Source organism: Capsella rubella, unplaced genomic scaffold, assembly GCF_000375325.1.
Source record: "Capsella rubella cultivar Monte Gargano unplaced genomic scaffold, Caprub1_0 scaffold_2, whole genome shotgun sequence".
In the NCBI taxonomy this organism is placed as follows: Eukaryota; Viridiplantae; Streptophyta; class Magnoliopsida; order Brassicales; family Brassicaceae; genus Capsella; species Capsella rubella.
Window position 1 is genome coordinate 8,771,830 of NW_006238922.1, and position 14,333 is coordinate 8,786,162.

The 14,333-nt window shown below is 35.4% G+C and overlaps 3 protein-coding genes across 3 annotated transcripts; all 3 read right to left on the reverse strand.

The window, feature by feature from the left end:
• Positions 1 to 146: 146 nt before the first annotated feature.
• On the reverse strand, positions 147 to 1,599 carry LOC17895378. Its single transcript, XM_006302867.2, has 2 exons — positions 1,186 to 1,599; positions 147 to 578 (listed from the first exon to the last, which is right to left on the reverse strand). Exons 1-2 carry the CDS (start codon positions 1,522 to 1,524, stop codon positions 429 to 431), a joined length of 489 nt encoding a protein of 162 aa, XP_006302929.1. The 5' UTR covers positions 1,525 to 1,599; the 3' UTR covers positions 147 to 428.
• Positions 1,600 to 9,083: 7,484 nt separating this feature from the next.
• On the reverse strand, positions 9,084 to 10,441 carry LOC17895232 (histidine-rich glycoprotein). The gene is made up of 2 exons (XM_006302561.2): positions 10,027 to 10,441; positions 9,084 to 9,893 (listed from the first exon to the last, which is right to left on the reverse strand). The coding sequence occupies exons 1-2, from the start codon at positions 10,348 to 10,350 to the stop codon at positions 9,330 to 9,332; spliced, it is 888 nt and encodes a 295-aa protein (XP_006302623.1). The 5' UTR covers positions 10,351 to 10,441; the 3' UTR covers positions 9,084 to 9,329.
• A 1,277-nt stretch (positions 10,442 to 11,718) lies between these two features.
• LOC17895251 lies at positions 11,719 to 13,624 on the reverse strand. Its single transcript, XM_006302307.2, has 2 exons — positions 13,182 to 13,624; positions 11,719 to 13,007 (listed from the first exon to the last, which is right to left on the reverse strand). Exons 1-2 carry the CDS (start codon positions 13,251 to 13,253, stop codon positions 11,907 to 11,909), a joined length of 1,173 nt encoding a protein of 390 aa, XP_006302369.1. The 5' UTR covers positions 13,254 to 13,624; the 3' UTR covers positions 11,719 to 11,906.
• Between the last annotated feature and the right edge of the window lie 709 nt (positions 13,625 to 14,333).

A 14,333-nucleotide genomic window follows, 5' to 3' on the forward strand; every position in this document is an offset into this window, starting at 1 on the left:
CGCTTGCAAAGTTTGAAGAGTCTCTCTAAACCCTAGATTTGTGATTATACTTTATTGATTGAGGATTCGTCCTCTTGATCAAGGCCAGAAAAAGAATGCTATTATAAGTGCTTGAAATTAGTCTCATGCTTAAGGAGGAAATCAACTGATTATAATAGACATAAACTTTTATTAAACATAAGTAGCAAACAACAACACTTCGTAGTAATCATAAAGTCATCAAACAAGATCGAACACTTCTTTCTTTTGTTACAAAGGTCTCTTGTTTGGTTTTGGTACGATACTGAAACATGTCAATCACACACATACATGTTTACAAGTTTTATTATTCGAGAATACATAGTCATTAATTAACATTTTAGATAAGTCGGCATAGTAGGTATTTTGGAGTCTAGATCAGTCCCTTACTCCCAGATCTGTCTTTTGTATCAGTACTGGTATCGGCCGTCTTGAACGGGGTTCATGTACACATGGCGTGTTGGAACCTGAGGAGCCATAAGCCTGTTCTGCTGCTGCATCCCGTGCCCGCCGTGGTATGCATCTTCATGCTGCCCCTGCCATCCATTACCCATCTTTCCCTACATAATGATCATTAAGCCAAAACAAATGTTTTTGAAAAGAAAAATATTAGGATATCAAATTTTTGCATCTTTGTTAGTGTAGGAAAAAACACATGATATCTATGCCTATGATTCTAAAACAATTTTTTTTTTTCCTTTTTTTTTTTCTCAGGCCTAGGTGCCTTGGTTTTTGGTCTTTGGGCCTTGTAAAGTGGGGCTTGTATGCCTTTGTGGGCCTTTGTGGCTGTGTATGTTTTTTGGGCCTGCGTGCTGTTGGCTTTTGGGCTTGTAAGATCTTAAATATAAGAATTACACTAGACCAAGATTATTGGTAAGATCTTAAATATAAGAATTACACTAGAATCTATCTTAATCTTACATTTTGCTCTAAAGTGTTTGCTTTTTAATGGAAGGGTTTAAAAAAAAAAAACAATTTTGATTAGTTTTTAACATTTTTTAAATGTGTAAATAAATCAAGAATCAATAGGTTTATTCAACAAAAATATTAGCATGCAAGTATCAGGAGTTTTAACTAGTTATAGACAGCTTTTGGAAGAGTATATATATAAGAAAATGTCATAGCATGATTAGTAAGATCTTGAGACTATAGATACGGCTTACGTACGTTGTGGTGGTTATTGTTGCCGTACGCACTAGTGTGGTGGCTCTGTCTACTCTCATAAAACTCCTCGTCCACGTCAGACCGTGGGAGCATGTGGTGATTCATGGGTCTACGGGAGTGGTTGGTCGGAAGATTCGTGTGGTGCTTGTAGCGGGTTTGACGGTCAGAGTAGCCTCCATCAGTCTGAACATGAGACTCGAACTCCTTGTGCTCCTCGTAGCCATAGCCGTATCGGCCTCTCCTATAATCTTTTTCGTTGTATCCATCCCTTATTCCTCCGAGTAACCCTCCAATCCCTCCGGTGATTCCTCCGGTGATCCCTCCGACAACTCTATCAAGCATTTTTCACTCTTTTTATATATTTCTACTTGTGTTTAAGTTTCTTTGATATGGATAAGTGATCAAGATCTTTCAGGTGTTTATATATACACAATTCTTGTATAAGTCAAGTGTTTGTTTTATTAGTCTTTGATATGATTCCTTATTGGAAATATCATGGTATATATGATCTGAATCTTATTCTTTTTAATTTATTTTTTTCTACTCCCACCATACCAAATTCTGAGTAGACATATTTGTTCTGATTCCATTTGTCTTTGTAATGAATGATCAGTCCAATTCCATTGGGAAATTCTAAAATTTCTTCTTTATTTTTATTTTTATTTTTTCCCCAAATTGATTAAAGTATAATAAGAAATTTTGGGTATATATTAAACCTAATCTGTTCTATTTACTACGGGTTTTGATTTTGATTTATGCCATGAGTTTTTTTTTTTAATTTATCTACTATCTACTATATATGGCAGGAAAGAGCTTAATGATAGCTTAATGGGTTTAGAGGATAGTTTCTAAGGCATATATGCTCATGAACGAAGAAACAACGTTAAACAAGAGTTATTGTTGGTTATTCGATTGAACTTGGATTTACTAATAGATCACATGGTGTGTCTTGACCGCAAATTTAGTAAAGCTGTAAAGAACATATGAGAAATGTATGTGGATAACTAGTTCAATCAAAGTCCCAATTTTCGTTATCGAATGGTCTCTTCAATCGTGATGGTGGAAATTGCATCCAATTGCAGAATCAGAGAGACTATATGTATATGCTTAAGAATCGAAGACTAACTATTAGACTGAATCCGAATATCTTTTCTACTTTTAGATCATTTCAGGTTTGGCCAATGTCTTTTGAGTTTTGATGTATAATTTCATACTAGTAAGAAGAAAAAATTACGTAACGTGGAAATTAATTTCGAAGAGGTTGGCTAATGGATTTTGAGTATAGTTTGTTAAGGTATATATATATATATATATATATATATGCCCATGAAGGCATGAACAAATGAAAAATGGTTAGTGTTGGTTTATTATTCGATCGAACTAGATGCCTTTATTAATACTCTATAAAACATTACGTTTAATCTAAGTCCCATACTCCCGTCTCTGTTGTGGAATATGGTATTTTCAATCGCGATCATATAAAAAATGCATCCAATGCTTGCAAAGTTTGGATGGCCTTAGGCTTAGGGTCCATTTACTTTATGAAGAGTTTATACATTAATGCTTCAGTTCAATGTTTTCCTATTAATTGAGACATTTTTTTTTTTTTTGACATTGTTAAAAAAGAGTTACGCAATATAAAAAAATTTGCTTCTTTCAAAAGTTTATATTTAATTCCAATTAATCAAGCTTTCTGTACTATATAAATATATATATGTCGAAAAGTAAAATAAAATGTTTAATTTTGAATATATATATATATACATATATTACTTATTATAAACAACATACTGACTCATAATATTAACTGTTAAAAATGATCAACCTTAAGTTAGAAATAATTAAGCATATTTTAATATATAGTTAGTTACATACGATGTATGCATGCATATTTTATTTTCAACCCCATACGTATTGAGACAATTTCTAGTACTGACTATATACAACATGCAGCACTAAAATTCATTAGGATTTTTGTTATCCAATCCTACAACATAATATTCAAATAAATTTTGTGCAATCAATAAATTTTAACCCTTCCACAAGAAGAAATCAACTGGAAACATATACATCAAATTACAAGATGTTTTTTAAACATAAGTAGCAACAACATAACACTCCTTAGTAATCATAATTATAAGGACATCAAACAAGAACTTTTTTTTATAATCAGAAGTCCTGAAACATGTCCATCACACAAATACATATTTAACATTTTATTATTTGGGATACATAATCATTAATTTCTTATATGAATCGGCAGAGTACTTAAAGTGTAGTCTAGAGTCCCTTACTCCTCCACCTGAGTTTGTGGAAGTAGTCTACACGGACCTACTTCAGTACCCAGTGCCTATCATAGTGTTATATCGCATGCACGCCCCAAAACATTGCAGTCTCTTTTTCAACTTTGTAGAGGTTCATATTCCCTGCCCCGTCATGGTCTTGCACCACATACAAGTGATCATAATGTGCAATATTTTTGTCAATGTCACGGTATTGCATCCTCTGTCTGCCGTAGTTCTGCATCCCGTGGCTAATGTATGCAACTTCATGCTGCTCCTGCCATCCATTAACCAAATTTAAATTTAAAAATAAGTGGAAAAATGTTTAATAGGATGAAATTTGTTAAGGTTAGTCTCACGTCTGCGTCAGATTCGGAGTCTGATTCTGATTCTAAATCTTCTTCTGATTCTGATGATTTTACGCATTTTTATCATAGTAAATAATGGCTTTGGCTGGGCGGCCATGGTTTGCTTGAGGCTCACAGTTGGCTAGACGACCATAGTTGGTTGGACGACCATGGCTGGCTGGACGGCGATAGTTATGCTCATGGTTGGCATGAAGCCTCATGCGGTGATCATGGTCTGATTCTAAGTCTGATTCTGATTCTGATTCTGCTTCTGATTCTGAGTTTGGTTTTGAACCTTTTTTATCATAGTAAATGATGGCTTTGACTGGGCGGCCATGGTTTGCTTGAGGCTCACGGTTGGCTAGACGGCCATAGTTGGTTGGACGACCATGGCAGGCTGGACGGTGATAGTTATGCTCATGGTTGGGCCAAAGCCTCATGCGGTGGTCATGGTCTGATTGTAAGTCTGATTCTGATTCTGATTCTGCTTCTGATTCTGAATTTGATTTTGAACCCGTTTTATCATAGTAATTTAGGGCATTGGCTGGACGGCCATGATTTGATTGAGGCTCATGGTTAGCTAGAATGCCATGGTTGGCTGGAGGGCAATAGTTAGCTGGACTGCCATGGTTGGCTGGAGGGACTTGGTTGGATGGAGGGTTAGGGTTCGCTGGACGACCATGGTTGGCTTGAAACCTCATGTTTTTGCCGTTTCTTTTTTTATCGTTCGAGTCATATCTGATCCCTCTGGCGAACCCAATAATCCCTCCTGTTACCACTCCGGTAACCCCTCCAGTAATCCCTCCGATAAGCTTACCAATCATTTTTCTTTATATATAAATTTATTCTTGTGTTACTTTTCTTTGATATGGATAAGTGATTATAATATATCAGGTGGTTATATATATACAAATATTTGTGTTGATAGTCGAGTATTCTTCATATAGGTTAACGATTGATATGATCTGAATCTTGTTCTCTTTTAATTTCTACCACCAACATACGAAAAGTTGGATAGACATGTTTGTTCTCATTATGTTCGTCTTATTATCATCAGTCCCATTCACTTTGGGAAATTCCAATTCCGAATTGGCTGAGTTTTGATTGAAGAGTAATATTGAAACTGAAAATTAAACCTAGCCTAGTTCTATTTATAATGAGTTTTAATATTGATTTGTATATATATTAAATTATTCGTCATTAATATTTGGATTTGGATGTAGCGGGGTGTAATTAAATTACTTTTTTCTGCTCTTCGGACCGACTAAAAGTATTTTGTCTAATATTCTTACGGACAAAACTGTGTTGATCCATCAAACGCTAGGTAACTTGGGTAACATGAGTAATATGACCACGTTAGTCGATAGATATGGAGACCACTTGCATGCATTTGATGGACTTGAACTTGAAGATGTTAAAATTAAGTATTGTCAAAAAGAAGACATAAACAATAATAAGATGGCAAAGATCAGCTTAATTACCCCCAACGTTTGGCTAATCTTTCTTTCATCATGAGTAGTCAGGACATGCATGTAACTCACCAGTCACCACTATCTTTCGTCTTTAGAGGTTCAAAGGTATCAAAGGAGACAAGGCACATACGCACTTACCATTTGATTTATTAATATTTAGAATCTGGTGTATACATGTTAATCTTATATATCATGCATGTTCCGTTCGCATGTATGTACTTGGAGCCATGGAATACATAAAATCAATCCAAACAATTCGTTAAACTCCAAAAATTAATATGGACTTCACAAATAACAGTAAGCATTTCACTCTTTATGTATATATATATCCTTGTGTTAATTTCAGATGTTTATATAAGTCAAGCTTTCGTTTTATTAGTCTGTGAAATGATTCCCTCTTACACGTAATGATTTATATTTATTCAGATTTCAGTATACAGATTAATCTTATCTCCTTCGCTTGGCATGTCTTGACCGCAACTTTAGTAAAGGTTAAAGAACATATGGGAAAAGCCAAAGTCCCATTTCCGGTCTGGAATGGTTCAGCTTCAATCATGATGTGAAAATTGCATCTAATTCCATATATAAGACATGGCTATTGGCTTGAATCCGATACCTTTTCATCCTTTAGATCATTTCAGGTTTGGCTAATGTTCCTTAAACCGTTAAAAATATATAGAAAAAGTATATAGGTCTTATCCTATGGAAAAAGTCACTTTTCTACCCCAAACTTTACTCTATATGGAGACCACTTGCATTTGATGGACTTAAAGATCTTAGTATCGTCAAAACGAAGAAAAAAATTGTCAAAGATCAGCTTGCCCCATTGATTGTCTAATCTTTCTTTCATCATGAGTCAGGGCATGTAACTTCTTTAGAGGTTCTAACTTCTAAGATATCTCTAAGGAGACAAGGCACTTTACCATTTGATTTATTCATACTTAAAATCTTTATATCCATGTTAATCTCATCTCGTTCTCATGCATGGGACATAAAACCAATCCAAACAATTCGTTATTCTCGAAAACGTTCTAAAAAATAATCAATATGCATTGTCATAGACAAAGCTGAACTTTTATTTTTCTTGAAAAAAGGAAATTTTAGAACATCACTACTTCCACCATTATTGTTTCTCATGGAAAAAATCCAATTAAACCCAATTTGAATGGTTGTACATGTTACATGTACATAGCCTACACAGTCTCTCTAAAAAAACCATACCTAAAAATTTAAACCCTCGAAAAGAGATATCTTGTATATGTTAAGTAATGTTTTTCTCCACAAGAGTTTCCTATGGAAGGCCCAACCATGAGATTCCATCTCCCCCAAAAAGTCTACCACACCACACCAGAACATAATTGTTTGGAAATGACAAAGATCCTACCCAAAAAAAAATAAAGATCCTACAAGACCATGGGTTGAAATTCTTACAACGAATTCTCTTTTATGAGAAGGAGAAAAATACCATCTACATATGATCTTGAAATGGTTCAATAAGAATACAAGATCTTATCGTTCGATCCATTTACATATATGATGTTGCTAGCTGGTTTATATAGAGGATAGTTTCTAAGTATATATATGCCCATGAACAAACATACAACGTTAACGTTAAACGTGACTTATTTGCTGGTTATTCTATCCAACTAGTTGCCTCTAATAATATATCACATGCCGTGTCTTGACAACAACTGGAAATGGTCTCTTCAATCATGATGTGGAAATTGCATCTATATATAATTGCATACATTTTATAAGACATGTTTAAGGATCAAAGATATAACGATTAGGCTGAATCCAATACCTTTTCTTCCTTTAAATCATTTCAGGTTTGGCCAATGTTCCTTACACCTTTTAAATATATAGACACATATCATTTTCATGTATAACTTTATACAAGTAGGAAGAAAAAAAATGTTTAACGTTTGAAAATTTCAAAGAAGCTTGGCCAATGGGTTTTGATGATATTTGTTTAACTGTTAAGGTATATATCCCCATGAGCAAATGAAAAAGGGTTAAAGATTGTTAGTGTTGTTGGTTTATTAGTCGATCGAATTAGATGCCTTTACCAAATTGATATAACTGTATTTTTAATTATCTTATTCCCATCTCCGTGGAATGGTCTCTTCATTTGTGATAATGAAAATTGCATCTAATGCTTTAATAGTTTGAAGAGTTTATCTAAACGCGGACTACTGAATTATTTGGGACGACGGCCTTGGGTATATATCGTTCCATAAAACTAATTCAAGATTGCGAGTAATACTAAGAAAAAATATATAATTTTGATGTGTAACTTTATACAAGTAGCACTACAAGAAAAATGGTCTTTTATATCACACGAAAACAGCTACTAAAAATGGTCTTTTATAGCACAAGACCATTTTTCTTGTAGTGTAGGAAGAAAAAAAATGTTGTTTTATATAGAGCATGGTTGCATCTAACGTTACTTTAAAACTTAATTTTGTGCAATCACATCCTCAAACGTGGGAAAATGAACTGACAACATGCACCACTTTTATTAAACATAAGTAGCAACAACAACTATAGCTAGTAATCATCATGAAGGTCATCAAACAAGCTAGAACACTTTTTATTAAATCATAAGAGCAACATTATTAGGAAGATTTTAGGGGTAAGATTTACCAAAGAGAGTATCTTATATAAGATCATTCGACTGATTAAAACCTACAGTGGATTTGCGTCGATCAGAGAGCAACAACATAAAGGATTGTATTTTAGATCAAGTTAAATTTGAAACATTAGATCAAAAATATAAATACCAAGCTGAATCAGATACCTCTTTTTATTTCTTCTTCTTTTTGTTCCTTTCAGGTATGATCAAATTCATTACAAGAAAAATGGCCAAATATTCTTGGTAAACGAGAGTTACTACTGTTTTGGTTATTCGATCGAACTAGATTCATATAATAATGGATCAATGGCGTATTTTGACCGCAACATATATTACTTAACAATGGATGAGGTCAATGGAATTTTCAGATAATGGTTGCAATATTTGAAGAGTATTCTCTCTTATAAGCAAGTGGTAGTCTAGGAACAAAAAAAGAAAACTATGTATTTAGCTTAGCTAAGCGTTAACGTTATAAATGGCAAGAGAAGACAATGTTTGCTTTCTCTGATTATGAAAGATGAAGCAAAGAAATTATACATGTCCGAATCATGCATATCTATTTACAAATTTGACGTTAAATATCGATAAAATTAGTCAATGACAAAATCTCTTATTACTAGCGATACATATATGATTAATACTGATATTACTATATAAGTACTCGACATTTTAATTAAGAGGAGAGACCGAGAGAGTTTAGGTTTTCAGAATTGTCAAACTCGGTTGATGGATTTAGAAAAAACTTCAAGATCAATTAATGGATTTAGAAAAACAAATTTGATATATATATATTTCTTTCATATTTGTTTATTTTTAACTCATTTTGCTCTCTTTGACACGTAAACATACAATTTCAGAGAAAATATAAACACAAAGATGAATTCGTATTCGTAGATAATTTGAGTTACACCTGTTACAAAAAAAAAAAAGATAATTTGAGTTACACGATTCAACGTTCGATAAAATTAAAGAGTTGTTAAAAAAATTGGTTCATTTCTTTACCAAATCGATAAAACACTATACATGTCTGTTATAAATTGTAGGTTGGCATAAGATTCATCACATTAGGGTTTTCGTTAATTTCACCACAACATTAGGGGTTTTTTTTTTTTTTTCACCACAACTTTACTTTCAAACGTAATATTGTGCAATGCATCCTTACACGTGGTGGAATCAACTGATATTATACATAACTTTTATTGAACATAAGAAACAACACAACAACAAGACTCCTTTAGTAATCATAAGATCATCAAACAAAAGCACTTTTTTTTGGGGGGTTAAAAGTCCCCTAGTTGGTTTTGGTAAGATACTGAAACATGGCCATCACACACATACGTTTATTAATTACTTGGGGGATACATAATCATTACTTTCTTATTTGAACCGGCAAAGCATTTTTGTTGGAGTTTTAGAGGCCCTTACTCCCCCACCCGACTTTGCGGTTGTTGCTGACCCTCCAATTCTCAGTAGCCTTCATGGCCACTACTGTACGGCCGTCATGGTTGGGGCTTATGTACCCATGATGTGGTGAAACCTGGGGAGCCATAAGCCTGTCATGGTGCTTCATACCTTGCCCACTGTACTGCTGCATCCCGTGCTGGTCGTGGTGCTGCATCCCATGTCCGCTCTGGTGCTGCATCCCATGCCCGCTTTGGTGCTGCATCCCATGCCCGCTTTGGTGCTGCATCCCATGCCCACTGTAGTGCTGCATCCCATGCTGGTCGTGGTGCTGCATCTTATGTCCGCTCTGGTGCTGCTTCCCATGCCCGCCCTGGTGTTGCATACCATGCATGTCGTGGTGCTGCATCCCATGCCCGCTTTGGTGCTGCATCCCATGCCCGCCCTGGTGTTGCATACCATGCATGTCGTGGTGCTGCATCCCGTGCTCACCATGGTGCTTCATCCCATGCCCGCCATGGTATGCATCTTCGTGCTGCCCCTGCCATGCATTACCCATCTTTCCCATCTTTCCCTACGATATGATCATTAACAAAATAAAATAGAACTATATGAATCAGTTTAAGACATAATCACATAGGGCACATATATAAATAATAGTACATAACATGATTTGTAACGTCGAGACACGAAAAGAGATAACTAACGTTGTGGTTAGGTGCGGGCAAGAAGTTGCGATGAGGTGGCTGTTGGTGGTGCAAGAGGTTGTTGCTAGTGTGGTGGCTCTGACTGCTCTCAAAGAACTCCTCCACGTCTGAGTCTTCTTCATCGCAGACAGACATGTGAGTCATGGGTGGTCGGCCGTGGTTGGCCGGCAGCCTCATGCGGTGGTCGTAGCGGGCTTGACGGTCAAAGAAGCCTCCTTCAGACTCCACATGAGACACAAACTCCTTGCGCTCCTCGAACCCGTAGCTACGGCGGCCAGTGCCACGGCCGAACTCAGCGATCCCTCCAACAAGCTTATCAAGCATTTTTTTTCCTTTATATATGTACTTGAGTACTCTTTAGTGTGGATAAGTGATTAACATCTTTCAGGTGTTTCTATATATATACAATTCTTGTTGTGTATACTATAGTAGTAGTCTAGTGATCGTTTAAATTAGTGTTTTCATGTGATTCCATTTGGAGATTTATTCGTATATATCATGGCATGATTTGAATCTTATTCTAATCTTTTCCTACCACCACCACCATACCGAAAGTTGAGTAGACATATTTGTTCTGATTCCGTGCTTTTCAAATTATTGATCAGTCCATCTCACGTGTGAAATCCGAATTCTTATTTTGACTGATCGATTTTGATGAAGGCATAATTAATAGTAAATTAAACTAGAAATTAATTCTAGTCTGATTCGATTTCTTATTGTTTTGATTTTGGTCTTGTTATGCTTTTATATAAAAGATTGATTGGGGTAAGATTGTTATTATTTATCTTTTAGCGTTTCACTAATTTCGTTTGAAGTGGTCAAACACTAGTTTGATTTTTGACCATTATTGGATTAGCTCTATATATGTGTATAGTTGGTACCCCTTCATACTTGTGCTCCACGAACTCTCCATGTCCACGCGTGGACATGCTACGTGGTAAGATATAAAAAAGCCACTTTCTTATGAATGGTCTGATGGACTAAAGACCTCAAAATTCACCTGCAGTACACTGACGATTGCCTAGTCCCTTCGTCAAGGCCCGAGACATGGGTACTTGATTAAGGGACTTTGGATGTATCTTGGACAAACAAATAGATTGTTCGTGGACGTGGTTATGGTTTTCGCATTTCTCACATCTGCAAAGGTCATATAATGATTATAATGAACGAACGGTCGAAATTCTTAAATAAACAAACGAAAAGCGAAAACATGTAGTATTCATGATTAATTAAGCATACATGAAAAGCTAGATAGGTGTATTTTTAGATTGTTCGTTCCATATACGTATTAATTTCTTTATATAGTAATTCATGTTGTGTACACATTAACATGTATTCATTAATCATTTTTCGTTGACAAAAAGAATAACATGCATGTATATATGTATGTCTACATGTTTCTAAAAGGTATCAATCATTAGTAGCAAAACACTAAAAGTCGGTTTAATTTTTATTTCAAGAAAGTATCAACAATCTATTTTGTTAAGATATATATACGTGTATCATATATTTCTCTTATAGTACTTTAATACATATTCTGCTTGGTCTTTTCCAATAACGTCGCCATGTGACACAGGCCGGTCAGGTTAATGCTCATTTTTGTTAAATTGGCTTTTCTCGTCGTGCAAGCATATGCTATAACGTGGAATGTACCACACTCACCATACTTCAACTTGTATTGAAAGTAAAAAAAAAAGAGAACCCCAAAGAGATCAGATTTAAATTAATAGTATATGTACAACAAGAAAGTGATCAATAAAATCGCCATGAACTCTTTCAGAAAATGTAACTCACCCAAAAAGAATTAATAATAATCATGAGTTAGTAGTAGTAGTATTGTCCATAATCCATATTAGTTACAAGAACCACCACAAGTTCATTCACTCATCGTCTCTCAAGCAATTCCCCGGAAGAAGAAACTTGTACTTCTCCGCGTTCTCTAGGAGGTACGCGGGAAGATGAACCGCAGAGTAAGAATGCGGAATTGGACCCATTTTACCGATGATGTCTTTAAACGTGTATTCCTCAGGGATCATATCGAAGAGATCGGCTCCGCTGCATATAACTCTCTGAACCCTTTTCGGGTTCAAGTAATGCGCAAACCTCACTCTATCGTAGTGACTATAAGCTTTCATCTTGAATAAAAACTCGCTGATTCGATGGAAACAGAAGCTGCAATGCCACCCTGAATCCGCCAAGATCACATCAGACTGCCTATAATGCGCATACCTCGTTTTACCCGTCTGGTACCTATGTACTGACGCTCTCCAACTCTTATCATCGACCGGGAACTCGAAAGAGTACAAGTAGTTCTTCAGTCTAAGATGAAGGATAGGCGGTACGTCATCGCACCAACGGAGAAGATTTATCGTGTGTCTGCTCGGTATCTCATCGACATCAGACATAATCAACAAGTCATCATCAGTAATACCAGCTATTCTCAAAAGCTGATCCAATGCGATTCTTTGATAAGCCTCTTCGTAAAAAGGGTTCTTCTCTCCTTTCTTAAACCTTCCACCAATCGACCCGTAAGTCAACCGCGGCTCAATGAACTTAAACTCATCCCTATGCCCCGCGAAAACAAGCGGTTTTGGTAACCCGGTGAAGGTGGAGTTAGACTCGAGGAGAACAAACTGAGTAACATAAGGGTAGAGTTCTTTCCACCGTATAGTAAGGAGTTCAACTTCAGTACTAAAGAGAACAGCATCATAGACACGGCGAGGGTACTCACGGGTTCCCCAACCGTGGAGTTTACAGAGAGATTCCATAGAAGCGTTCTCGTGATGATAATGAGGGATCTCGTGGAATGGTTTTGGTGGTGATTCCCATAAAGGTCTCAAGAAATATGAAATCTTGAGTGCGTTAATGTATACACCAAGAACACACATTGGTACGATTACTAAGAGAAACAAGATCGATTTCAAATCAACACCACGCAAGATACAACAGAGTCTTGACATACCAAAGCCTCGATCTGATTCCTGTTTCGACCATATAGAAACATAAATGTCAATACCTAAATCAATCCAATCATCGCCGAGAGAACCTAAATTTATATTGACCTATTGACATATAAAGCAAACTAATTCGCAAGATCTAAAGTTTAGATCGAGAGTAGATTAAAGATCTAGTTTTTGGTAGAAGAAATCACAAACCTGAGAACCGCATAAATCATCGGACTTTTTAGAACAGTAGTGACCACCGTTCTCTCCCATCATCCACCACATCTTCTTCGATCTCCGGAGATTAAAAAGAATCAAACTTTATCTCTCTGTCCTCCACAAAAACAGAAACTTTGATCCGACAAGAGATGAATAAATGAAACCCAAGTCTCAATAAAGGTGGGAACTTTGAATAAAAAAAAAGAATGAAAGAATGAAAGAACAAGAACAGAGCTTTGTTATGTGATTGTGTGTTGTGTCTGTTTTATGGGTGAATAAGTGAGGATGGTGATGAAGATGATTGTGTCTGGAGAAGACAAGTACGAAGAAGAAAAGGGCAGTTCGGTCAATGGAGAAAGTTTCAACGTAAGTTCCGTTGGATTGAGTATTGATATCTCCACGCGTTGTGACTCAGTCCCCTCCACTTACAGCTTTTGTCGTCTCTTTTTTTGGTTGAGAAGAAAAAGCTCTCATCAGAATCACTTATGTTACTTTCTCTCTTCAACAACCCCACGTGGCTTCCACTGTAAATTACAAAAGAAAAATTGTTTTTTAATTAAATCTTAAAACTTGCATAATCTGTATATAATAATACTAATCATGTCAGCAGTTTTATATGTAAAAAAGCTTTAAGTATACATTTTAGGGAAAAACTGTCTTTAGAAAATATCTAATTGCATAAAGTAAGGAAAAGTACCCACCCCGATTTGAGACCTACAAAAAATGTTATTAGCCGTTAATCAAGTGTTGGAGTTGGAATAGAGACAAACAAAAAGATCGATTTTATTTGAGATCAATCAAGAATTAAGAATTAGTTTTATAATTCTTTTTGTTTTACATATAAATCTTATGTATTAATACGATATTTTATATAATATTGGTGTGGGGCATGATATTAATATGCTTTTGACCATCACATCAAGTGTTCAATACCTTGCTATAGCTAACACTATCTAGTTCATTTTTCCTTGTATAATGAAGAAAAATGAATCAAAATTATAAACTTTTCACTTTGTAAGTTTTTCACTGTGATTTTCAAAATATAAACAAATTATTACAAAATCCATTTGTTTCTTTGGAAATGCCTAAATTTTTTGATTATAATTGTAGTTACGTAAAATAATCCAAAACTATAGTAGTAAAATT

Bases quoted from the DNA above. Each gene is read 5' to 3' on its own strand.
- LOC17895378 (XM_006302867.2), bottom strand. From the start codon at position 1,524: ATGCTTGATAGAGTTGTCGGAGGGATCACCGGAGGAATCACCGGAGGG. The intron at 579-1,185 runs GTACGTAAGCCG...ATCATTATGTAG, and splicing joins GCAACAATAACCACCACAAC to GGAAAGATGGGTAATGGATG.
- LOC17895232 (XM_006302561.2), bottom strand. From the start codon at position 10,350: ATGCTTGATAAGCTTGTTGGAGGGATCGCTGAGTTCGGCCGTGGCACT. The intron at 9,894-10,026 runs GTTAGTTATCTC...ATCATATCGTAG, and splicing joins TGCCCGCACCTAACCACAAC to GGAAAGATGGGAAAGATGGG.
- LOC17895251 (XM_006302307.2), bottom strand. From the start codon at position 13,253: ATGTGGTGGATGATGGGAGAGAACGGTGGTCACTACTGTTCTAAAAAG. The intron at 13,008-13,181 runs GTTTGTGATTTC...TGGTCGAAACAG, and splicing joins ATGATTTATGCGGTTCTCAG to GAATCAGATCGAGGCTTTGG.